The 25,486-nt window shown below is 40.6% G+C and overlaps 2 protein-coding genes across 4 annotated transcripts in view; one reads left to right on the top strand and one right to left on the bottom strand.

The window, feature by feature from the left end:
- fnbp1l (formin binding protein 1-like) overlaps window positions 1–20,757 on the top strand; it is a 65,374-nt gene extending 44,617 nt beyond the window's left edge. The window contains exons 3-17 of one of the 3 annotated variants that reach the window (XM_071202941.1): window positions 1,752–1,802; window positions 4,509–4,656; window positions 6,313–6,375; window positions 7,480–7,584; window positions 8,337–8,465; window positions 8,894–9,040; window positions 9,168–9,392; window positions 10,616–10,768; window positions 11,943–11,957; window positions 12,554–12,663; window positions 12,820–12,952; window positions 13,165–13,259; window positions 14,189–14,364; window positions 14,487–14,524; window positions 14,961–15,429. In XM_071202941.1, coding sequence (XP_071059042.1) covers window positions 1,752–1,802; window positions 4,509–4,656; window positions 6,313–6,375; window positions 7,480–7,584; window positions 8,337–8,465; window positions 8,894–9,040; window positions 9,168–9,392; window positions 10,616–10,768; window positions 11,943–11,957; window positions 12,554–12,663; window positions 12,820–12,952; window positions 13,165–13,259; window positions 14,189–14,364; window positions 14,487–14,524; window positions 14,961–15,101 — 1,729 coding nt within the window. In that variant the 3' untranslated portion in view covers window positions 15,102–15,429. Of the gene's footprint in view, window positions 1–1,751; window positions 1,803–4,508; window positions 4,657–6,312; window positions 6,376–7,479; window positions 7,585–8,336; window positions 8,466–8,893; window positions 9,041–9,167; window positions 9,393–10,615; window positions 10,769–11,942; window positions 11,958–12,553; window positions 12,664–12,819; window positions 12,953–13,164; window positions 13,260–14,188; window positions 14,365–14,486; window positions 14,525–14,960; window positions 15,430–16,763 lie in introns of those variants that run through there. The other 2 variants (XM_034080763.2, XM_034080762.2) reach the window with 2 other exon arrangements.
- A 200-nt stretch (window positions 20,758–20,957) lies between these two features.
- The window catches only part of bcar3 (BCAR3 adaptor protein, NSP family member), a 57,582-nt gene continuing 53,053 nt past the window's right edge, over window positions 20,958–25,486 (bottom strand). Inside the window, exons 12-17 of the mRNA XM_034081859.1 lie at window positions 24,741–25,342; window positions 24,403–24,518; window positions 23,793–23,964; window positions 23,484–23,595; window positions 22,742–22,945; window positions 20,958–22,635 (exon numbers count right to left, since the gene is read on the bottom strand). Of these exons, the coding sequence (XP_033937750.1) occupies window positions 22,457–22,635; window positions 22,742–22,945; window positions 23,484–23,595; window positions 23,793–23,964; window positions 24,403–24,518; window positions 24,741–25,342 (1,385 nt within the window). The 3' untranslated portion in view covers window positions 20,958–22,456. The remainder of the gene's footprint in view (window positions 22,636–22,741; window positions 22,946–23,483; window positions 23,596–23,792; window positions 23,965–24,402; window positions 24,519–24,740; window positions 25,343–25,486) is intronic.

Genomic DNA, 25,486 nt, shown 5'->3' with positions numbered 1-25,486 from the left:
TGCGATTGCGATTCGATTTGTGATATTTGTTTTTAAGCGACCCAACGGAAGTTTATTGTAAAATGCGGCCATATCTCTGGCTAGGAAGGTCGCATCAACGTGCTCCCGTCTCTAGCACCCCCGCAGCCCGAGCTACGAGTGAAAGAACTAAACTTACATGAAACTTCCGTTGGGTTGCTTTAAAGTCAAGCTTCAGTTTAAGACTCACCCTGTAATAGAAACATGTGATGGAGCATTACTACCCTGACCCAGATGGGTTGTTTCACCAAAGCATCTAGGAAAGCTCCATTGGAAGCCATTTGGAAAGGGCAGGCACTTTCAAAAATACTTGGCAGGTGATTGGATCAATCTGTCTATCACCTTCTATCATGGGCCACTTCTGATTGGTTAACAATGGCTGGTACATGTGGAGCACAGCACTTCTGATTGGTGTGGATGACTGACACACAAGAAACAATTTTTTTTTGAAAAAATCGCAGGCGTTGCGATTTGATAATCGCATCATTTAAAATCGCGATTTCGATTTAAAATCTATTAATCGTTCAGCCCTATGTTGGACCCTGACATGCTAGTGTTCTAGTCAGGATGCCCTGAAGAATTTGAAATGCATCATCAGTTACACAATACAGATGCACTCATTTCCTGAAGTCTGAGCTCTGCAAAAGTGTTCGAAATGTTCAAGCATGATTTGTGCAGCCTGTCTTTATATCCAGCATACACATAACACTAAGATTTAAGAATTTCTTCAACATATTTCAAGTGTTAGAATAAAGGTAAGGTTGGCTGGTTATATCTTTTATTTAGCTTAATCCTGTCTCATGAGACAATTCAACCAGCACACACCAAGTAATCCTCATTAAAAACCAGTGGAGTCCCAGTGGTTGATTTCAAAGAGGGGGGAATCCCTTCAGAATACATCTCACACACACACACACACACACACACACACACACACACACACACACACACACACACACACACACACACACACACACACACACACACACACACACACACACACACACACACACACACACACACACACACACACACACACACACCACACACACCACACACACACACACACACACACACACTTCCACTCTGCTTGTCTGAAGTATGATCAAAGATGGAGCTCTGTGTGAGGGGACGTGCACATTTTTACAGAACATGTATTGCAGGAAGACCCCGTTCTTTGTTGCTGAAAATACACACACACGCACGCTCACACACACAAACACAAACACACACATTCCTCTGCTCTCTAGTTAAATCACTTTCTGACTGGTGTACTGTCAGAGCCTGAGGGAGTGGACATGCTGAGGCTCTGATGTTCAAATTCTCGATTCATCTTTAATAAAATACTCAGATCGTGTGTGTGTGTGTGTGTGTGTGTGTGTGTGTGTGTGTGTGTGTGTGTGTGTGTGTGTGTGTGTGTGTGTGTGTGTGTGTGTGTGTGTGTGTGTGTGTGTGTGTGTGTGTGTGTGTGTGTGTGTGTGTGTGTGTGTGTGTGTGTGTGGGTGTGTGTGTGTGTGTGTGTGTGTGTGTGTGTGTGTGTGTGTGTGTGTGTGTGTGTGTGTGTGTGTGTGTGTGTGTGTGTGTGTGTGTGTGTGTGTGTGTGTGTGTGTGTGTGTGTGTGTGTGTGTGTGTGTGTGTGTGTGACTCTTGTCTATTTATCTGTTTACCTACCAGGCTTACAATATCGGACAGTATTTGTAACTTCCTGCGTCTGCTTCTCTCTCTCCCATCAGGAACTTGGTGAAGAAATACTGTCCTAAACGCTCTAAAGAAGAGGAGCCGAGGTGAGTAAAATTAGATCATTTGTTAAGTGTATTACTTTTATTCATCATTCCAAAACACCTTTTTATTTTACTGTATTGAACATATGATGTATATAATGTGGCAGATCCACTTACCTGCCATCCCTCTGAAACAGTTGTGCCATGTGACTCTTGACACACACTCTTAGTTTTCCTTTCTTGTGTTACCAAATAGTTTTACACCCTCAAGTGATTCATCAAGCAGCCACAATAAAGAACCAATGTTGAGGATGCAGCAAGAACTAAGCATTCTTGGTAGAAATGTCAAATTTAGATACATTAACAATTGTATTCCTGCACAATATTTTTGTTTGTGGTGAAAAATCACATACACAAACTTCAAAAGTTGAGCTTACAAGGGTCTCGCCCAAATGAAAGGGTGGTGATATGATTCAGAATTATTCTCGATTAAATAAATACAGTCTCTTTCTTCAGTGCCAAACCATTCCTTCTATTTCCCATGCAATACTCCATTCACTTAACGGTCCCATGTCATGGCCATTTCTACTGATCATAATTCCATTGTTGAGGTCGACTAGAATAGATTTATATTGTGCAATTTTCCAAACTCACATTGGTTTCTCATTCAGCATCTCTGTATAGCAGGGATCACCAACTACATTTGTCCAAGGGCGGAAATGTAACCAATAGACACTATCGCGGGCCAGCGATTTTTATATAGCCCAGAATTTTATAAATAGTATTCAGATTACTTTTGGAATACTTTCTTTTTCCATAACAGATGGGTATGTTTTGGTGAACAGGAGACACTTATTTTACTGTTTTCATGGCTTATCAAGAACTCAAACACAACATCTTGGTGTCATTCTGGACAGCTCTCTCATCTGCACCCACATAAAAAACATCACCCGGACTGCATTCTTTGTACTGTCTTAAAACCTTTCCTTGGAATATGTTATGAATTGTAAGGTGTCCTTGGGTGCTTTGAAAGGCGCCCTTAAATAGAATGAATTATTATTTATTATCTGAAACGATGTAATAACTTTTAAAACTTTTTCCAGTCACTTGCCCCATGCATTCAGCAGCAGCAGGCCATTCACTTTGATTTCATCCCGTTATGAAATGTCATCATTTCGACAATAAAGAAATGCTACATAAACGTTATCTTGCACATTTTATCTAACCATCTCCGTTTCTAACTTTCAATATATTTAAAAAGAGATCTCTCTCTCTCATCTGCGTGCGGGGGCGGGGCCTCACAGACACGCTGCATCTCTCTCTCGCTCACAGACATGCTGCAGCGCTGTGCAGTGTGCACACAGTTCTGCCGGTAATGAATATTACATTTTGTGAGGAAACTTTTCCACCAATAATTCCAATAAGTATTCCAAAATGTATTCACTTCAGGTTTACGAAAGTAACTGTAATCAGATTACTCGTTTTTCAAATGTAACGCCAGCTGAATACAGTTAAGCCTACTTGATGTTTGTATTCTGATTACGTAACGCCGTTATGTTTTCCGTTACAACCCAACCCTGCTTCTTGGCTACTGTCCCGCAGCTCCAGCCTCTCTGTTGGACTCTGTCACAGCGGGGCTACTGCTGTGGTGCGGAGCGCATTAACCAGACTCTTCACAACAAAGGATCACTTCTTCTTCAGGGGAGGGAAGGTTTCGCAGTACGCAGTCTACTGTCCCGCAGCTGCTGCCTCTCTGTTGGACTCCGGTACTGCACCTTACTCACGAGACGTTGTAAACAAAGAAATGGGTGGGGGCGAATGCAGTAACCACTCCGCCAACGCCACAGTCACCCCCGTCGTGCGGGCCGGATGAGAATGTCTGGCGGGCCGGATGTGGCCCGCGGGCCGCCAGTTGGTGGTCACTGCTGTATAGTATATGTATTCACTCTGTCCTACACGGTTTGTTGGAGCTCCTGCCCCCCCCCCTCCCTATGAGCCCAGTGGCCGTCTGCGAGACAGCGAAACCCAGCCCGAAACCAGCCCAACACACACACATACCCGCAGCCTGGCTGGGAGTTTGTGTGTGTGCTCAGTAGCTCACACACAAACTCCCAGCCTCGCCGCGTCCCGCCGTCTCAGGGAGGAGAAATCGGCGGAGCTGCAGCTGAGAAAAGATTGAGCGTGTGTGTGTGAGGAAGTCCGCGGATTGGTTAACCTAATGGCTCCACGGACGTAACGTAACGGCTCCACGGATTGGTCCATTTGGACCAATGGGTCCATTTGGGTATGGGCACGTCACTGTACCCAGGAAGAGAACAATGGAAAAAGAGAAATCCCCAACGAGGCGTTCTGGGGCAGCATAGACAGGTCTTTTCTGTGTTAGAGTTTTACTCGCTACAGGGTGTACTTTGAGGGTTTGTGACTCTGCAGACCGTTTACATGCAGAAAAAGCTACATAACACAAGGGACGGGTAGTAACCGGAAAAGCATGACATGGGACCTTTAATGCTCAAGAGATACGTACGGGAGATCCATGCAATAATATAACATATCACACTGCATACATACACTACACGTATCATACATTAGATGCTATTAATTAAAGTAACTGGATGGCCTACCTGCCTGTCAGCCAAGTAATGATCATTTAGGCTCTGGGTTCTCTTCAGCTCTTAATGGACAGCAGATGTCTCTGTGAACAGATCAAAAAGAGGAAGCCTGTTTTTTTTGCAGTGGTAATCACTTGTTTGATGTGTGTCTGTTGTGCAGGTTCACATCATGTCTGTCTTTCTACTCCGTACTGAATGAACTCAACGACTACGCCGGGCAGAGGGAGGTGGTTGCCGAGGAGATGACTCACAAGGTGTACGGAGAGCTGATGAGGTACAGCCAAGACTTCAAAGCTGAGAGGAAGCATGTAAGTTCACTAACCAGTCCATAGTCACTGCACTCTGTATACAATTGCAAAAAAGGTTGGTGTTCAGTGTATCCATCCATAATCAAGACCACGTTTCCCAGAGAACCTGCTGCTTTCTGTCACGAAACGGATGTTGCTGTTTGCCCTTTATATCCTGTGTGTCGCCTCATATTCACTTATTTTCTGTTTGGCTTCACTCAAGGGGATGCATATGTTGGATGTGATGTTAACCATCTGTCTTTTACTTCTTCCCCCATCTGCTGAGGCCATAGGCCCCAAACATTTGTCATCCATGTGTTTAGGAAGAACAGCGCCCCCTTCTTGTTTAGTGATGATCAGCACCAGATAAATCGATACACTATAGGCACAGTGCACTTTCTATATTATTGAGGTCTTATAATTTACTGACAGTGTGTCATTTTAGTTAATGGCAACTTGCAGAAACACATTTATTTAATATTTGTATAATAATGTCATTGGAACTGAGTCAGGATTTTACCCATAACAAGAAATCTGCTTCACACAGAGAAATATTACACTGGTTTTTTATTTTTTATTATTTTGAGTTAGATTTTTTTTAAGTAGGTAACATCTCTTCAGAATTGTTTTGTATTATCAAGTAGGTTTACACATACGACAAATTATCTTTGGTATATGTCATGCATACAAAGATACAGAAGTACAATATAAACACTACTTTTACAACAGCTATTTACATTTTTTATTTTAAGACTATTCTAACAAATTTAAGACAATATTTACACAAAATATAATTATGTGAGAAAATGAGTACAGTGAAAAAACAATTACTATATACTTTATTCAAAGTGGATAGCTGTGCTGATTTAAAAGAGGTAGTGAGCAACATGTGCAGAATGTATTCTCATGCTTATCATGGTTATCGAACCCTCCACATATAAAACATCTATTCAGAGATTTTAAGCAAAACTAGTGGTGGAGGCCATGACACGTATACAGAGACAAACTATACAGAATTGAAATATAAGAAAGAAGGTAAATATTGGTATGTGATGATACACATTTAGAAATCTGACCTTGAAAACCATAGTTTCTAAAAACATCCCAACTCTAGGTCCACTGACTGGCACCGCACAGTAGATTTCTCCTCAGTGTTGGCCTATAAGTGAAGCAAATTGTTGGTTTGACAAAACAGTCCCAAGCCAAGGTCCGCTACAGGCCTCTTCTGAACTCATTACCTCATCATGTGGTCGTCGTCAGCGCATGTCAACACATCCATCTCCATGGCTACTCTGCAAAACTATCTGCCCTCAGGAAAACTTAATGAGTAGACCTTGAGCTGGGATGGTTTTGCCAAATTATGAAAATATTTGAATCAGACATGTGGTATAAAATGTGAAGTGTCCTAACATTATGCTCTAACGATGAATGGAACATCGTCTTAATGATGTAATGTGTAACTCATTTGCAGGTAAGTCTGAATGTGTTCTTTCTCTGCTTTACTCACTGGACTCTTTTTGTTTCCTGAGGATTGTATTTATGTACGTAACAGTGATACAAAGTCCAGTTATGTTGTGTATGTGCATATGAATGTGTTTTATGAGCTCTATTTATGTGATTTTTCCTGTGTAAATGTGTCTCGTTTCTGTGTGTGTGTTTGTGTGTGTATATGAGCAGCATCTACAGGAGGGCAGGAAGGCCCAGCAGCATTTGGATCATTGCTGGAAACAGATGGACAATGTGAGTGGGGAGGGAGGGCTCAAGAAGGGGGGATGCAGAGAAAAAGTGTTTAGTGTAAATATCCTCTGCTAGGGACAGCCAGCTGGACTCATACTTGTTGCGCAAGGAATGCAAGAAATGTAAACAAAGGTGTACTTTAGGACAAGTAGGGGTTGCATTTTCCCCGTTTAATTCCGCACATGCCATTATTTAATGAAGAGACTAGCACGTCATGTGTGGTAATTGTATGTCATTTATATCAAGATAAGTAATATAGGCTCCCCTGTAATGTTAGTCCCAAATGTAATAGAAATATGAAAAGATTCGCGTCTAGCTGAGAAAAGACAGCAGTGACCTATTCTTCTTTCTGGCAATCCTCCCAGGACAGGAGCCAGGACACACACACACACACACACACACACACACACACACACACACACACACACACACACACACACACACACACACACACACACACACACACACACACACACACACACACACACACACACACACACACACACACACACACACACACACACACACACACACACACACACACACACACACACACACACACACACACCTCAGTGTACACCAGCCCATGTGTCACATTTGGCCCTCGACAACGGTCTTTTTGGCTCGTGCAAACGCAACTAATATTCCATTTGTTCACTTCTTAGGTCATTTTAATGCGTTTGCAAAAAACGTTTTATTACAATCGGCTCATTACAACATTTATAATTAACTTCCACGATTCCTGGAGTGCTAAAAATCCAATTCCTGCTTATTACATGTATAAGAAATGCATGTCCACTCAGATTCCATAGGTCTGAGTTACTTCACGCTGGCACATTTTCAGCGTGTGGTCTGCATGACTTCAACGGTGACTACTTGGTGACTGGACTGCGACGTCTCAGCTATTCTCTGTTTCCTGCACTGCTAATGTGACCCAGATGGGCTGGCAGGAAGTGAACTATCTCCCTGCCTGATTCATCTCCCTCTTGGCTTTTGTTCTGAACACTCATTCACATTTTTTTTTTTTTTTAATTCACTGAAGACTCTTTGAAAATGTGTCTCTTGATGTATGAACTTTCCTTTTCTGTTTTTGTTTCTCTCTTTTAGAGTAAAAGGAAGTTTGAGAGGGAGTCTAAAGAAGCAGAGAAATCCCAGATTACCTATGATCGGTTAGACAATGACATCAACGCCACTAAATCGGAGGTGGAGAAGGTAGGAAGCTCTGCCTGAAACACAACTGCTCAAAATAACTTGTTGGACTGAGAACTAACTTCTCCTCTCTTCATTCTCACTGGACACACCAGCATGTTTACTCTCAGTTTATAGCGGGCACGAGGCCAAAGACGGTACATTATTGGATGAGCAGTTCAGTAATACAATCCACATTTCAAGACCAATGACTCCCTTTTACAACCCTTTATACCTAGTATTTTGCTTTTCTCAAAGTTAGTATTGTATAATTTATGCTTTTTAAAGTAAATTATACTCTAGCTCCCTTTTTCCTGCACACTTACTGTATAATTAGACTAGGTGGATTAAGTTTAAGCTTGGAGGAAAATAAACCTTTCCAAATAGAGGTTAAAGCATAGCGCAGTCAGCCTTATTTTCTACATGAGGTACTGTTTAATTACAGTTGTTTACAGAAGAACTCTGGAAATAAGGATGATGGATTCAAATGTCAAGTCAAATGTCAAATTAGACAATTACAAATTAGCTTTAGGTGGCTTTATCCTTGCTTAAGAAATACAATATATTAAGAGTGGGGTAATATGTTGGATTTGTTCTGTTAAAACCATGTGACGGCTTTGAAATGTCTCACAATCCTTTAATAGGGGAAAATGCAAGATACTTTTCCCTTCGTATCATTATTATGCCGGTCATTTGCTAGCATGGTAATGTTGACCAAACGAGGGGTTGTTGATGCTCCAGCTAACTTGGTTCTCATGTTTAATGTCACGGTTCAGGCCAAAGCCCAGTTCTACCTGCGCACCCACATGGCCGACGAGAGTAAGAACGAGTACGCCGCTCAGCTACAGAACTTCAACGGAGAGCAGTGGAAACATTTCAACAATGCCATACCACACATCTTCAAGGTAAAGCTTCTCGTAGGGATTTGAATTACAGTAATAACCACATTTTTTTAAACTTAGAATTGAATTCATTTCAGTGAATGAAATGAAGTAGCTGTTCAACAGTATGGGATTTTTCTCTTAAACAACTGGAGTAATAATCTTTTAGATAGTCTTTAAGAGTGGATTGTGATGTAATATATATATGTTTGGCTTTTCTTGGATATGATCTTATTTATCTAAAGAGCCCCAGCAGAATGAAACATTGTAAAATGTTAAGTATAGCAGCTTGTCTCATGTAAGCCATTTCAAATATACTGACTAGGTATGAATGGTGCCCAGGAAAAGGATCTGCTAACTCTGACAGGATGTTTACGGCTAATAAGCCTGTAGAAGTGTTTCTATGAGCACTTTGTTAATGGTGTTTATTCTATTTCCGCTTCTTGTTACAGAATCTGCAGGACATGGACGAACGTCGGACGGTAAAGCTCGGTGAGACGTACCGGAGCTTCGCCGAGGCGGAGCGCAGAGTCATTCCCATCGTCTCCAAATGTCTAGAAGGGATGGTTTCTGCTGCCAAAGCTGTCGATAGCCGAAAGGTATGTAGCCGAGCGAAGGATGTTGGAAAGGAAGAGAAAAACAGTAAACCAGAACATATTTTTACTTGGTATTTCCTCCCTTTTCGTTTCACACCACTCACATATTTATTTCCTCTCCTCTTCCCAGGATTCAATAATTGTGGTGGAGTCGTTTAAATCGGGCTTCGACCCTCCAGGCGACTTCCCCTTCGAGGACTTCAGTCAGCATCTGAGCAGGTCAGGTTCAGATGGGACCATCAGCAGCACACCCAAAGTAGAGAGAGAACGAGAGGCCCCGGCGCCACGGTCCGACCCTAAACACCCCATGAGCAAAACCAAGAACAAGCTGTGGCTGTTTGGGAAGAAACCAAAGGTATGAGGAGCGAGGGGTGTATGTGTTGTTGCCTTTTTAATGTAATGAATCAAGTGCTAAATAATAGATTATAAAAATGACTTTAAATTAAACACTAATGCTTCAATATTAAGGCCACCACATTATGTCTCAGCATATATCTCACATAAAAAAAATAAAAAAAGCCAAAATAAAAGAATAATTAGGTATTATTATTATTAAGATGTTTCACATTGAGGAATACACCTACATACTAGTGACGTAATTTACCATAGTCCACTGTGTTTCTAAATACAACGACAAAAGATCAGATCGTGAAACAGGGGAAATTCCCTTTTGGAGTTATTCTCTTGTGGCCTAATTATTTGTTTTAATGTTTTTAGAAACCTTTTCTCAGCATAAGATACAAGACAGAAATTAAAAAACATCCATTTATTACAACTGTGCTTATATAAACACAAGAAAGGGCAACCTCTTCTGGGGAGCTATTAACATTTCTTTATTTTAAATATTTTACTTGCAATACGTTCAAACTTGAACTGTTCTCATACATTATATATTCTTCAAAGTATGGACACAAACTCATTGTTGGTGTATGATGTACAGAGACCTAGAAGTCAAAGATAGTGCCTTAAGAATTTATATTTATTTAACAGTGAGTGAGTTTACTTTTTTTATTCAGCTGGTTGTCAATTCACTTTTCAGTTGTGTACTTTAAAGATCACCATGTTGTCTTCCTCACAGACTCATTATCATCTGCAGTTAACATTCCAACCATGCAGCAAAACCTGTTCTTTATCAGTCACGTCCTGAACACCCATGTGTTGTAACTTCCTCTGCTCCTCAGATGTATCTCCAGTCGTAGGTTATTGTCACCTTTCCAATGTGTGTAACCCATTCAAATATATTCTGTGATGCACTGCTTGAACCTTGCCCCTCTCATAAAGAGCATGTTGGTTAATCATTAACCGTGCTGTTGGTCTATGTCGGCGTCATCAGCTGCAACATGTGTCATGCTTAGGGTGTGTGTTTGTGTATAGTTTAATTGTTTAACACACTGCTCTTAATTTCACACAAACCCATGATCCCCCCCAAGCCTGGATGATGAGTCAGTCTTCATCAGAGAAAGTCACACACGAGTCATGCTTATGACGGATCCATGTTTTGTTGTGAGTCCTGTGAATAACTTACCGAAAGGCTCTCATGATAAAGAGTGTCGTCCTGACCTCTGGTTTTTTTTCTCTCCTCCTGCTCCCCACCAGTCTCCTTCCTCCTCTCCCCCTTCACCACCTTCGTCCTCCCGTTCCCGATTCAGCACTGACTTAGTGAGCCACTATCTCTCTGAGATAAAGACTACACCCAGAAAGCCTCAGAATTTGAAAGGCCTGAGACGAGGGGTGAGACAGGAGGTAGTGTGTTTGATTGACAAGTTGAAGTGATTTATGTTTTCTGAATGTCTTCTGCAGGATGTCGGCAGGTTCTAGAAAATATATAGTGTTCAATCAAACATAAAGAAGCAATCAATGGCTTTAAATATATCATTTAACCTTAAACTTGGTTTAAGATGTAAGCCATTTTAACCCTTAAACTGGGTTTAAGGGTTAAAATGGCTTTAATTGTAACTTGAAGAAACTGGCAGACACTTCCTTCCTCTCCTTTCCTTTCTTATTGGCTCTTTTTATTGATCTGTGTATGTAGACCTGGTGTTTGGGAATAGGCATGTGTATATTGGAGGGATTTGGGCATTCTGGTTGCAGTGCTGTGTGGCGAAAACAAGCGTTTTCAACATCAGGTGTGTTGCTCTGATGCTGGCAGTTTGCAGTGGTGTGTGTGTGTGTTTTGGAGTGGCTCCGCTTACAGTGTCAGTGTGCTCTGAAGCAGAGCTTTCTGTTGCACACAGTTTAACAGAACAGTTGACAAACCTCTTCAGTCAGGACTGTCGTGGATAGCTCTTCCAATAAAATGGCCATCAGAAGAACCAATCTTACCGTTTGACTACTGACGTGATCATCACTCATTGTAATATTATCCCAGTTGGAGAGATGTGTTCCAGATGGAAACAAGTAGAGGATGTTGATGGGTTTTATAGGAATTCAGTTACAAATGACCTGTGAAGATTTATTGCAAACAAACACGAGTTACATACATTTTCTCCAATTAAAATGTAACACCTATACCCTTGAGGTATATCAATCATAACAAAATAAAAGACCACATTAAAGTGGAAACGTGCGGCCTCCCTTCACAAGATAATCTGGTTTTAATAAATGCAGGAAATAAAATCAGAAATGAATAATTGTGTAGTATAAATATTCAAAAGTTAATGTGCATTACACTCTTATTTCATATATATGAACTGTGTAATATACATGAGCTATGTGAAATATTCACACTAACCTCCTGGTGTGCAGTGATTTACTTCTGATATGTGTTGCAAGTTCCATCTCTGAAACTGTGTAGTGATCTGAGCATCTGGTTTTCATGCTGACCCACTGGCTTCATCGTGGCTGCTTTACATACTGACCACTAACCAGCATCCCATGTTGTATATTGTAACGGTTAATACGTCAGTGGTCAGTCACGATGGTAAGTGTGTGAGTGTGTGTATAGAGTAGAATGTATCCTCACCCTGTAGGACTTTCCTTAGTGCCCGATATATAAACCCAGTAGTGATAGTAAAGTCTCCTCTCCTAGTGAAAATAGATGTACTGCCTTTTGACATATAATATTATAATGCACTTACTGAAGCTTCATCACACCCACTAAAATAGAACTAGAGTTCCCCATTGTAAGTATATTTACCGTATGGTATTGTCCCCTCCTACTGTATATTGTACATGGTAAGTACTGACAAATGATAAGTACAGATAGGATATTCAGTCAATTCAGAATCAACATTTTTTTTAAAAGCAGAACCATGGGGAAAAAACAAATATTCAAATATTAGTTATTATTTAGCCCAAGGTATGGATTAAAAATAAGATGTATCATACATCACCAACCATAGCGTCTCTTTAGATGTTTGTTGCATCAGTCAGTTTAAAAAACAAATTGGAGATTAATTTTTTCAGTCGAGTATTTCCAACAGACCTCTTCACACCTCAGAGAAAGTTAATTGACACATTTCTCCTCCAGTCAGGATCAACTCTGAGTTGGTAGTTTTGTTTTGTTTTCATCACCAGGCCCCATCTCTGGAGGATTACAGCCACTTACCGCCCGAGCAGAGGAGGAAGAGGCTGCAGCAGAGGATCGACGAACTCGGAAAAGAGCTCCAGAAAGAGATAGATCAGAGGTTGGCCTTCACCCAGAATGCCTTGCCCAGTCCAAATCCTCCCCACATATGACCAAAAGGGCCTTAACATGGTTCTGCTTACATTGTTACTCATGACCTGTGACCTGCTTATTATCATGAGTCCATCACCAACACCGAAGCATGTCTGTCTTTCAGAGATGCCCTGAACAAGATGAAGGATGTATATGAGAAGAATCCACAGATGGGAGACCCCATCAGCCTGCAGCCCAAAATATCAGAGACTATGTGTAACATGGAGAAGCTGCGCTCAGAACTCCACAAAAACGAGGTAAGAAAGGAAGGTTTAGCTTGAAATAGAGCCAAAACATACACAACTGGAAAACCCAAGAAAAAGAAAGACAGATTACAGGTGAAAGGTTTCAGTTGAGTATTTGTTCAGGTCTTACAGTTGGTCATAATGTGATACTATGTAGATGAGGATGGTATTAGAATAGACGTGTCATATTGACTGAAACCTTCTCTCTCTCTCTTTGTTGACAGACTTGGTTATCGGAGGTGGAGGGGAAGCAGAGCTCCAGAGGAGACAGACGGCACAGCGCCGACAACCACCATCACACTCCTCAAGGCAGAGAGAGGTACACACTATATACACACTGACAGACAGAGGGAGCAAGAGGATCAAATATTAAGCATTTGGTATTCATTAATGACATGTATATCAAATCAAATCAAGTTTTATTTATATAGCACATTTATAAACGATTTTTGGTCGAGCCAAAGTGCTGTACATATAATAAAAATAGCCTACAGTAGAGACACGTTACAGCTAATACAACAGCACAGATTGTTCAGAATATCAATATAGAGTTAGTGATGTATTTTTTCACAACATTCATATTCATATTCATTTCAAAGTCATTCAGTTTAGTAAGTAGTGTTTATTTCCCACCTTTAGCGTTTGTTTGTGTAGTTGGCTGTTTGTGTTCATTATTTACTTTTGAATCATTTCCTCGGAAGTAGTGAACAATGTCATCTGGTACTGATAACAGGGGAAATAAAGGCAAGGTCCAGTTGGTATTCCTCCAATTAAGTAACTGAAATGTACACTTGTCTAACCTTAAGAGCATAGTGAGCATGTTCAGCTTAACATGTGAACTGTCTGCAATTAAACATTTCTATTAAACATGAATGAAGAATGGATTAAATAGTTACTTGGGTTTAAAATAAAAAATAATCTCCTTTAATTAATTCTAAGCTAGATAGTTATTTGCTGACAAATTCCTTGGGCATTATAATTTTATATAATAAAAATGTCAATTTTACCTTTTTTAAATCATAATTCTTGTTAAAACATAAACAATGTCCCAAACAATATGAAGGCAGGAGCTCTGTTATTATTTGTATAGACTCATTAGACCCGCTGGTAAATCTCTAATATTCCTGCTTAGATTTAATTTTCTTCATACGAATAATAATGAGTCTGCTGTTTATATATAATCAAGGAGCAGTGATGTATTTTAATGAATGCAAACGCAACCTCATTCGGCTGCCTTTCTCCCTTCAGTCCTGAGGGCAGTTACACAGACGACACCAGTCAGGAGCAGCAGACGCCTCAGAAGCGCACGACCCCTCCAAAGCCCGGGCAACCCAACCCCGACCCGCACGAGTTTGACGACGAATTTGACGATGACGACCCGCTGCTGGTCATCGGACACTGCAAAGCGCTCTACTCCTTCGATGGTAATGCCCAACACCGTAAAGTGTTACAAATGTTCTCAGTGTTGTTCTCAAAGGGAAGTGACTCGGCTTTTATTATCTAACCTTCGTGTGTTTAATGCCATTATGCTTTGTCTGACTCTTAGGTCAGAACGAGGGGACACTGGTGATGGCAGACGATGAGGTAATGCTTTTCTTTAAGGTTATAAATATATTTGTGGGCAATCCCAAACCAGCATTTAACTGCTCCGATGAACAAGTATTTTTGTCTTAAACTATAGTTCATTTTGAATCATTCCCACTACCACCGTCCTGCTGCTGTAAAGTCTTTAGAGCACCATATGTAGATGAATCCACCGATCACCATTTCCTCCTGTTTAAGTCATGTTATTTTTCACCATTATAGTTTGCTTTTTAAAGCCCGAGTGTAACATTTCAAAGTATTGGACTTTGGCGACTCTTAGTGGTACTATAAAAAAATACACTATTGTGATACTAACTGACAAAAAGAATCCTCAAAAAATCCAATAGTGTACATGAATCTTCAATGGGTTAGCCTTATTTATTTCCAACCAATAATGTGGGCCAGTAATTTAAGAGACGTATCTTTGCCGCTGCAGGTGTTGTACATCATCGAGGAGGACAAAGGCGACGGCTGGACGAGGGCGAGGAAGCAGAGCGGCGAGGAGGGCTACGTCCCAACCTCCTACGTAGAAATCACCATGGAGAAAAACAGCAAAGGTGCTGTCACCTACATCTGAGTCTAACACTGTGTTCTCATCCTGTCTGTCGTCCTCTCCATCCTCCCCGTTTTCTCTTTCTCAAAATAACACTACAACAAGGAAACAAAGACAGCATCTCCACATCTGCATGGACAGTTATCTATTTTCTGACTTCCATCTCATCTCTCTATCCTCCTGTGTATCCCACTTACTGTAATCATTCGTCCTCCTGTCATATCTGTGGGACTGGTGTATCAGAGGTGAGTGTAAGAAAACAGAGACAAATAGGAAAACCCTTTTTAAATTGTGTGTGTGTGTGTGTGTGTGTGTGTGTGTGTGTGTGTGTGTGTGTGTGTGTGTGTGTGTGTGTGTGTGTGTGTGTGTGTGTGTGTGTGTGTGTGTGTGTGTGTGTGTGTGTGTGTGTGTGTGTGTGTGTGTGTGTGTGTGTGTGTGTGTGTGTGTGTGTGTGTGTGTGTGTGTGTGTGTGTGTGTGTGTGACACCTCTTCTTATCGATCAAAGTTTTTAAGTTGTATGTAATATATTAGAAATGATCTATTTTTTAATTGTTTTTAATGTTTCTTTTTTTAAATGGAGAATTTTAAAACTGATTTGAAGCTCTTTGGATTCATGTGTGGAAATTATTTGAGGATTTCATCTGTGTTTATTTCGGTCTGACTGGTGTGTGCGCGCGCGTGTGTGTGTGTGTGTGTGTGTGTATACATGCACATTTGTTTTTTGTTTTTCCTGTGCCATCACACTAAAGTTGGAGTTACACTTAGAGAGGTTTGTCAGGTTTCATCCTTGGTAGTGTTGTATCATACCTTGACAGGGGTTTGCCTGATCTAGCATTATTGTCAACAAATCTAATGCAAAACAACTAAACCAACAATGTTATCTATATCTTACAAAACAGGTCCCAAACAGTACATAGTATATTCTATTTACTTTACAATCCTTAACACTCACTGTAACAGCAAGTCACTGTAGTTCTCAGTGGACATTTATTAAAAATAGTGCATTTCTCAGACTATTTTCAGCTGCTAGCAGTACATTTTAGTGCAAGCAATACACCTGCATTAGACATAGTCATCTGTCAGATAACTTTTACAAGTTGCAGTGCCAAAATATGTAAGGAAGATAAAAATGTTTTAAATCTGGCACGCCATGATGATGATGTGGGAAACAATCTTGCATTAATTTAATATAATTTAGACATTTTCTTTAAATACATTTTTAATATGAATACATAATTAACATTAACTGACTTAAATTATTAGGTCATACTTGTGTTTTGCCCTGTAGTAAGTATTATGTACCTTTTTAGTATTTTTGGAAGCACAGAGTAATAAAAGACACATACAGTAGGCTCTTTTTAGTAGGCTTAATTCATTTGTTAAGCTATAAGAAGAAAATACATTTATCACCAGCCGCATTCTTGAACTCTATACTTCTAAAGTTTAAAATTGTAATGACATTTAAGTGAATGCAGTCAACACAGTGCAGTACGAACAACGTTGGAAAATAACTGGTAAAATGTGTTTAATTGGGAGGCTGCCGAATGTATAAACACAATCCTTGTTCTTCCTTTATTTCGCACTGTGAATCAGTTCTATTATTTGTATTTGGTTACGTTTGTGCGTGAGAGCGAACTGCAGCACCGGATGTTGTTGTAACTCCCTCTCTCCTCTATGTGACTGCAGGTTCCTGAGGGCTGCAGGGTGGCCGGGCGATTTGATTGGCTGGTGGAGGGCTCACGCTGATTGCTGATTATTGGTGGTGGGGGTGACACAAGAAAAGAGAGAGGTAGAGAGGGAAAGAGATGAAATAAAGACAGGTTGCATGTTGCATGCTCACATATCCATAACCAGCAAAGCATTCTGGGTTACTAGAGGCTGTGATGGCTACCCTCCATCACATCAGGGGGGGAAACATACTGATGTTCTGCTCTCTGAGGGTTCAATAACTGTTTGACTGCAAATAGAAACCAACTGCTGCTACGACCTCACTAGTTATGTTGTGTACAGTAAAAATACATGCCTAATTGAAAGCTTGAGCTCACGGAGAACAGTATGGCACCAGGACTTGCTCTTATTGGTTGTGGATTTATAATTTAATGACAAAGAGGAACATTTCCAGGAAACGTTTTCTGTGGGCCTTTTGTTGTGGGTGACCATTAACACTTATTTTGCTTGTTTTTAAACTAATGGGCTCCTTAAATCATTAAAGAGCATTTTGACCAGAGATTCTCATCACAAAAAATAACACGGCAACTTTAATGAATGAAATATGGCCGAAAGCTTCGGAAACATCTCGTAAGTGAACCTTGTGATGAGCTTTTTTTGGTCAAAGTTCTATTTCCAAAGAATGGACCCTTAACCTCAAAGTAGCTTTGAGCTGTCTCATAACGCAATTTTCAAAGTCCCACTTGCCATTTATTCTAAAATGTATTTGTAAAATAATCTTATATTTCCATACTATATTCTCCGAATAGACAAACTGTTCCCCACTACTTTTGGTCCAGCTACTCAAGAGAGGGCATCGGTGAATTCTAATCTCAGACTCTCAGGGTTTGTCACATTTGTTAGGGTCAGTTATGCTTACAGTATTTGCTAACACTAACAATGTCAGTCCTGCACTCATCCCTGTTGTCATCATCTGTGCTCTGTTGGTGATGTTTGCCTGCCTGCCCGCCTGAGCCACTCTGCTCCTCATGCCTGCCCTCACCCTCATACAGCCGTATGTCCTTAACGTGTCCCAAACATGATCACACATTTCATGTGTGACTTTAACTGCAACTATGAGTGTGTGTAACTATGGATGTGAGTTGTGTGTTGATTGCTGCATCATCCCGGTGTATTTTGATGTCCAGCATGAGTATGATTTTGTGCATTGAACGTCATTAAGTTACTCATTGGACAGATAGCAGGCCGATCAGGTGAACACAGGACCTCTCTACCACTCTCTTTCTTTTCCCACATTTCCTATCCTTTACTTCCTGCGTTGTACTACCCCCATTTGACCAGCAGATGGAAACCTTTGCTCACAAAACCATGGCTCATCTTAAATTGAACTGGACCACCTTAAACAACACTAAACATGAAGGAGCACCAATTTCTTTTGCAGTCAGACTCTGCCTTAAAACTCCATTTTGTTTTACTTTGGTTGGATTTTTGGATGTCTCCACTCTCCTGCCTGACTACATCTCCCATCAGCCACCTGGGCTCAGCCTTACCTCCTCGGGGACTCAACTGCATCTCCATTATCCAAAAGTTTTTTTTCCCCATCTTAATTGGTTGTATTTGTGAATGTGACCACAGATGCACACATGTATCAATGATATGTAAACACCCCTATGGAAGGCCAAATGGGCCGAAAACACGTTTGGGTTTCCATACGTAATAATATGTAAGTGTGTCTACATGTGCCTGCGTTACATGTGTGATGTTAGTTTTTACCATTGAATGAATTGTAAATATTAACATCTTTTGTCATGCTGAATGTTTTTCCATAGTGATTGTTTTTAGGTTTGTTTGACACTCTTCATGAGAGACAACAAGGTTTGAATTGAACTGATGCACTTTGCCCTGAAGTACAACAGCATTTGAATCTGATTAAATGAATTAAAGCGAATGAATGAATGAATGAATGAATGAATGAAGGTCTGTGTTGTCTGCTGAGAGGCGTAAACTTAATGAATGACCACTGTATAGCAGCGAGAAACAAAAATGGCTCTAATAATTTCCTCTTCCTGATGGTTTTTATACTCTTTTTGTAACTCTTGACGAGCAATGACCCACCATTTTTTTGCATGGTTTTCTAGTTTCTTTACATTAATTCTTTGTGTGTTTGGTGAGTGTTTAACCATTCACTTTCTCAACAAAACACAATTGAGGTTTGACTGTTCTGTTGAAAAAATGCCACTAATAATTCAGCTGCTTTGTGGATCTTAACAGCAGGAGGCTCCGTAGTGGTCAGTGTTTCTTCTATGAAGCTGTGAAATGTACAGAATGATGCTGTCGGGGATGTTACTTGAACTTCAGTCACAGTTCTCCAAATGTTCTCTCCTATCCGGGTCCATTTTGCATCGGATAAAAACAATAGAAGTTTGAGAGAAATTAGCTTTCCACAACATAAGACTTTTTACCATTGGAACAGAACCAGGCTAGCTGTTTCTCTCTGCTCCCAGTCTCTATGCTAAGCTAAGCTAACCGACTGCTGGCAGTAGCTTCAGATGTACGGTACAGGTGTGAGAGTGGTGGAGATATTTTCATCCAACCTCACGATAAAAAAACATTTTCCCCAAAATATCCAACAGTGTTTTTCCTTCTACTCAATATTTTAGCCTAACCCATTCCTTCACTTTGGTTTTTAATAATGATGCCTTGTAAACGCATACATCGATCTATCAGTGCGTTCAATTGTGTGTGTACACATCTGTCGTCATTGTTAGTTACATCTGCTAGCCTGCTTGCTTTTCTTTAAAATTAGCTATAACTACATGTTTGCCTTTTTTGAAAACTAAACCGTGACATAAGATGCGTGCAGTAAAGTGTTGAATATTAGATTTATTTTTGTTCCAATGGCAATACAGTCATAACTTCAAATCACATGTCTGTGGTTAAGCAGTCGGGGGTGCAAATAGTCTATAAATTGTCAAATCAAATCATTAAATCATGAATGCCTATCAATTGTTCTAACAGCCCATCGTGATGTCTTCCATTGTTGGTTTTGTTCTACAAACTTTCCAAAACCCAAAGATATTCAATTTACAATAATATAAAAGATGGAAGATCAGCACATTTGAGAGTTTCTGTTTGCCAAAGGACATGGGGGAAAAAGCAAACCACATCAGTTTAAGCACTAAAACCACTACCTTGCTTGTAATTGAATATTATTTGATGGTGGAAAAGATAATCCACTGACATGAAGATGTAGGCAGTGATAAACAAAACAGTCCCCTCTGTTTCCTGCTGAATTTGTATTGATGTTGCCATGATGATGCTTGTATAACATTTATACTAACTCTTAAACAGACAGTACACTCCAGATGTTTCATATTCTTCATTTTCAGACATATTTGGAGTGTACTGTCCCTTTAATCAAAGAATACATGTCAGTAGAAACGCAGCACCTTTGCAATCAGTCAAACTTAGAAACATTTTCTTCTTAGTCAATTGATATACTGTACATATAAAAACGTTGAGCTCAGTAAATGTTATAGCTACTTAACTGTACTTCTGGATATTATGCAAAAATACATAAAGCAGCTTTAATAAAGTTCTTGCAACGGTTCTTTAGTGAAGCCATGCTACTGTGAGTGGGGTGCTGTTTACCACCCAGAAAAAAACACACTTCTACATTCCTCTTGTTTTTGAACGTCGATCATGTTTGTCTTGAGGAAGCTTTGTACAGATTATTCTCTCAGCTCTTTAACTCACGATAAAAGTTTTTATCAGCATCAACATCCAATCACAGTAAATAAAAACAGCAGCAGGTACAAAGTGTTTCTGAATGATGTTAACATCCATGTAAATGTGTTTTTACCATGTTGTATATTGTAATAACCAATGGCAGTACTTCCCTTTCCATATTGTTGTGCACATCTTTTTACTTTGAATGTTGTCAGACACTTTGTGACACTTTGTTTTTTCTTCCAAGATATTGTTCTAATAAAATAAGCAGCAATGGAAAGAAGTGGATTGGTTTTCTTTGACATTTTAGGAAGAAGTGAGTTTCAATTCAGCTCTCTTTTGAATCTCCCTGTGAGGTAACGTAGTGTATTACTTCATGTGAATTCATGAGTAAAATGCATTCAACAAGTGCCGTAAAGAAGTACCTTAATTATGCTCGAATGAATTTCAATAACAAGTGAAACAAAGCCAAATGTCCTCAAAGATGCAGATTGTACACCATATTTATTCATTCTTAAATTCATAGTAATATAAACATATTAAAATCATCGGACATTTTTTTTTTTACAGTCAGTCTTCTACAGGAAATATGTACAGTCTCTTATTAACATGCTACATTTTCAATTATATACAACTTTAGTCTCTCACATGTTAACTTAGTTTTCAGGTTTATGCAGAAAGAAACATATTTTCACCTGGAAATATTATATATCTAATGATTTGTGAAAAAAAACCTTATATTAATGTGAATGTTGTTATATAATGTTATTATATAATATCATTGTTTTCAGTGATTTTATATCAAAGGTCACAGAGATCATTACAGCCAGAAATCTCATTGCAACTCTCAAATGCATGTTTTCTTTCTATCTAAGCAACATACAGAGATGTGCACTTTGTAGGGAAATGTCCTTCCTCCATTTATAAAACTACTTTCACATAAATAAATACGGAGGGCATACACATCCTGACATTTTCTTCTGATTATATTTGTCACAAGATGAGCTATTTGTAGTTTGATGCGGCAAAATGATGTTCTCCATTAACTGGAATGTCAGAGTAGAAATAAAACAAGTGCCTTATCAGGAAAAAAGCATTACAAGCCTCAGTTTAAGCTCCTTTTGTCTGCTCTGTTCTCAGGAATCAGTAACTCCCTTTAAAAAGATTGTTTTAAAGATAAGCTGTGACAAAGCTGTGATAAAGCTGCATATCTTTCCATTTCATGAAGGATTCAAGTTCCAAGGATTTAAACCTTGTGTTGCGTTCAAAAGCGTTGACCAGGTGCATGTTGCGAACAATTCTTGTTACAGTGGGTGAAGGGGGCGGGGCTGGGGTGGCTAAAGTCAAAGATAAATCTTGATTGGGCCAAATTGACCTCGAGTCACTCAAAACAATTCTGCTGGGTCTCCCCAGACCCGAACACCAAATGATACACTCTTTTTTTTAGAGACCTTCAGACTTCAGTTTTGTAGTGTTTATATAGCTGTTGTGGAGGATATCATGAAGCCTTGTTCCGATAATATCATTTTAAACTTGAAACGGGTCACGGGAGACCCGAACACAACATAAGGGTTAAGTGAACTTTGGATACTGCCTGCATCTCCTGATCATGGCAATGTCATTCAAATGTAATAATAATGATCTTGATCCGGGTATGTTTTAGATTATGCCTGCATGTGTATCTTAAAATGTGAGGTGTTAGAGCTATGAGTCATTGAGTGAAATTGAAGCCTTTAAACTAGAGTAAAACGACAGACTTTTGTTAAATATTTAACAAATTAAGAGCCTAATCAAGATCTGACATCAGGTTCGGCTGCTGAGTCTCTGTATGAAGATTTTGAAGTGTATCCTCTTCATCATTCGCTGATCAACTTCCTGCCTCGTCACAGTTTGCTCCTCTTCTTCTCTTTGTTTCCTGTCCTCCTGATGCTCGACTGAAGTCCAAAGTGCATTTGATATCAGAGTTTTTGTTCAGGTTGGAGTCAGATTAATGTTTGTGTTTTAGGCGGGGGCTCCAGTTTCCGTGACAACGCAGTGAGGATGAGGTTGAATTTGTTGTAGCGATCTGATTGGTTAACTGAAGCTCCACGGCTCCCCCACAGCAGCCGCAGCTGAAAGTCCGTTTTAAACACCTCCAACAGGTCTTCATCCCATGTCAATCCTGATGGGGATGAAGAATTACATATTTTAGACATCTTTTATTTTTCTCTTATAATCCACAAACTATATATTTTTCTGTACATATTTGTGCGTTTTCTTATTTTTACCTTGTAATAACTTGTGTGCGTTGGCTGTGTAGCTGTGTGCGTTGTGTGCCACTTGGCGTGCGGCCTCTAGGTGGCGCAGCATGATGTCACAGCCCTGGTCGCTGGTCTCCCAGAGCTCCGCCCCCTCAGGTGTGATTGACGGGCGCTCCATCAAAGTGAGGAGGGGCAGCAGGAGGGGGACGCAGACCACCGCAGGGGAGGAAGCTGCAGGAGGAGGGAGGTGGATAAAAAATAAGAAGAAAGCCACATTTTATTTCCCATTCATATTTTAAAAAAAATTCTTGTAACCCTTCAATCTATAACAAATTATAGTATCTCTATCATGTTACATTATTCTGCACTTGTAGGATAGACATTTAATTAATTGTGCTTTTAAAAACATGATGTGATTAACCAGGGATACATTTGATTCTAAAAATGTTATAATTACTTCCATTAATTTGTCTTAACTCAAACTTGTATAGCATGTGACAGCTGTCTAAATTGTTAATAATTTGTTTTGATGCTAGTTTTCTCCCCTTTTTTTATTGAATCCACGTTTGATGCTGTTTAAGACACCTTGGGCCAATGTGTGTGTGTGTGTGTGTGTGTGTGTGTGTGTGTGTGTGTGTGTGTGTGTGTGTGTGTGTGTGTGTGTGCGTGCGTGCGTGTGTGTGTGTGTGTGTGTGTGTGTGTGTGTGTGTGTGTGTGTGTGTGTGTGTGTGTGTGTGTGTGTGTGTGTTTCTGTGTGCATGTTTAGTACCTGTGCCCTCATACAGATTATTGTAAAAAGGTTTGAGTATTTTCTCGTAGTTGATGGCGGTCTGTGTGTAGTTCCTTCGTAGAGTTGTCCATGTTTCCTCCAAACGGCTGATCTGCAGAGTAAAAAACAACACAAATCAAGTTGAAAGATTTCATACAAACAGAAAGACATATTCTTGCAAATAGAAAACAAATGACACAAAAAAGTGAAACATTCTGGCAGGTAATGATTGAGAACTATTTATCCGACACTTTTATTTCATCACTGTCCGTTAAACTTTGAAAGTGTGTGTTTGTGTGTGTGTGTTACCTGTGGCAGATCCAGAGCTTTCATCAGGGCCGTGAAAGCAAACAGGTCGCCCACCGTGTCCTTCAGCTCCACTGCGACCAGGATGATGCGATTTAAGGTGGAGGCCCGCTCATCTGCGCTACCCGTACATCCCAGAATATCCACGGCAACACCTATCGCCATGGTGTGGTGCCTGGGAGACCAAGAAGGGGTGGATAATCAACACAAGCCAACAACTATGTGATGTCAATGTATTCTTTTGTTTCTAATTTGATCTCTCAGTGAGTGGAAGAATGACAGGAAGTAGAATGAATGACTCAGCAGTTATGAATCAATGATATCATCTTTAATCTTTAGTTTGAGAGCAGGCTGGTTTAACCGAACCAGTTGTTCCCAACCATCTTGGACTGCAACCCTTTCAAATAAATACATGATATAAGTGGCAAGAGCCAAAAGTACCCAGTATCTTGAAAAAACACCCAAAAGGTCAGAAAAACAAACTTGAAAAAACAAAATGATTGTGACCTTTGAGATTGAACTTGGGACCCTTTGAAAGGAGTCACTGGGTTACATGTAAAGGGGTTTCCTGGAAGTGTGTTACTAAACGTGTGATGCAATGTTTGTGCTTTACCTTTCCATCAGGTCCAGCCGCAGCTGTCGACCGTGCGGCAACGTCACCAGCTCCAGACCGGAGGACACGCCCATCTGACCTTTGACCTCTGGAGTCACTCCGACTATCCTCGCAACCTGGAGGAGGAAAAAAGGTCAGCCTCGTTGTAGCTTCCTCTTGTTCTGTGGCTGCCAGTTTGTGAGTAATACAGTGGAACATCTGTGTGGGTGTGTGTGTGTGTGTGTGTGTGTGTGTGTGTGTGTGTGTGTGTGTGTGTGTGTGTGTGTGTGTGTGTGTGTGTGTGTGTGTGTGTGTGTGTGTGTGTGTGTGTGTGTGTGTGTGTGTGTGTGTGTGTGTACCTGGCAGTCAGCCATGAGCAGGTGTCTGGCGATGCTGTGGTGATTGTGGCTGAGCAGCAGCTCCTTGGCTCTCTTCAGCACCACCATCTCCAGCGGTTTGTTCTCCTCCGGCAAAAGTCGAGATCCGAACTCCGAAGGCCGGAACGTGGACTCCGTCTCTTCCACCGGCCGCTGGAAACTGCTCCTTTTTTCTTCCTCCTCCTCCTCCCTCCCTGCGTCCTCCTCCTCTTCCTCGCTGGTGTTTTCCAAAGCAGCGATGGCGTGATGGTAGGAGCTCCTATCCAGCCCTCTCCTCCCTCCCGCATCCTTCTCCTGTCTCCCGCCCTCTCCCTCTCTCCTCAGTCTCTCCACGTAGCTGCAGGGCAGAGGCTGAAGGTAGAGGTCCGACATGGAGTCTGGCTCCTCCCACTGTAGTGGGCTGCAGGACCTCGGTTCTGCGGGACTGGGCTGCAGGCGCTCAGTCCATCCTGCGTTTGTCTCTGAATCTGAGTACTGTTCAGCGGGGGAGAGGAGGGAACTGGAGGAGCTGTAGGAGTCTGCAGGGTGGAGCTGTTGGAGGAACTTCAGGGGTTTCACTGGAGGAACAGGAGGGCCTGTGGTGGCTGTGGGGAACCAACAACAGTGCTTCATTTATTTCCATTTGGTTTTTAAGAGGGGAAGTTGACATTTATATATAGATGTCTTTACTCCACAGTCAATGTATCAATTATATAGGTATCAAAATAGAATATGCACATCCAGAGCCT

The sequence above is a fragment of the Pseudochaenichthys georgianus genome, chromosome 4 (assembly GCF_902827115.2).
Source record: "Pseudochaenichthys georgianus chromosome 4, fPseGeo1.2, whole genome shotgun sequence".
Classification (NCBI taxonomy): domain Eukaryota; kingdom Metazoa; phylum Chordata; class Actinopteri; order Perciformes; family Channichthyidae; genus Pseudochaenichthys; species Pseudochaenichthys georgianus.
This window is presented reverse-complemented; position numbering and strand designations above follow the sequence as displayed.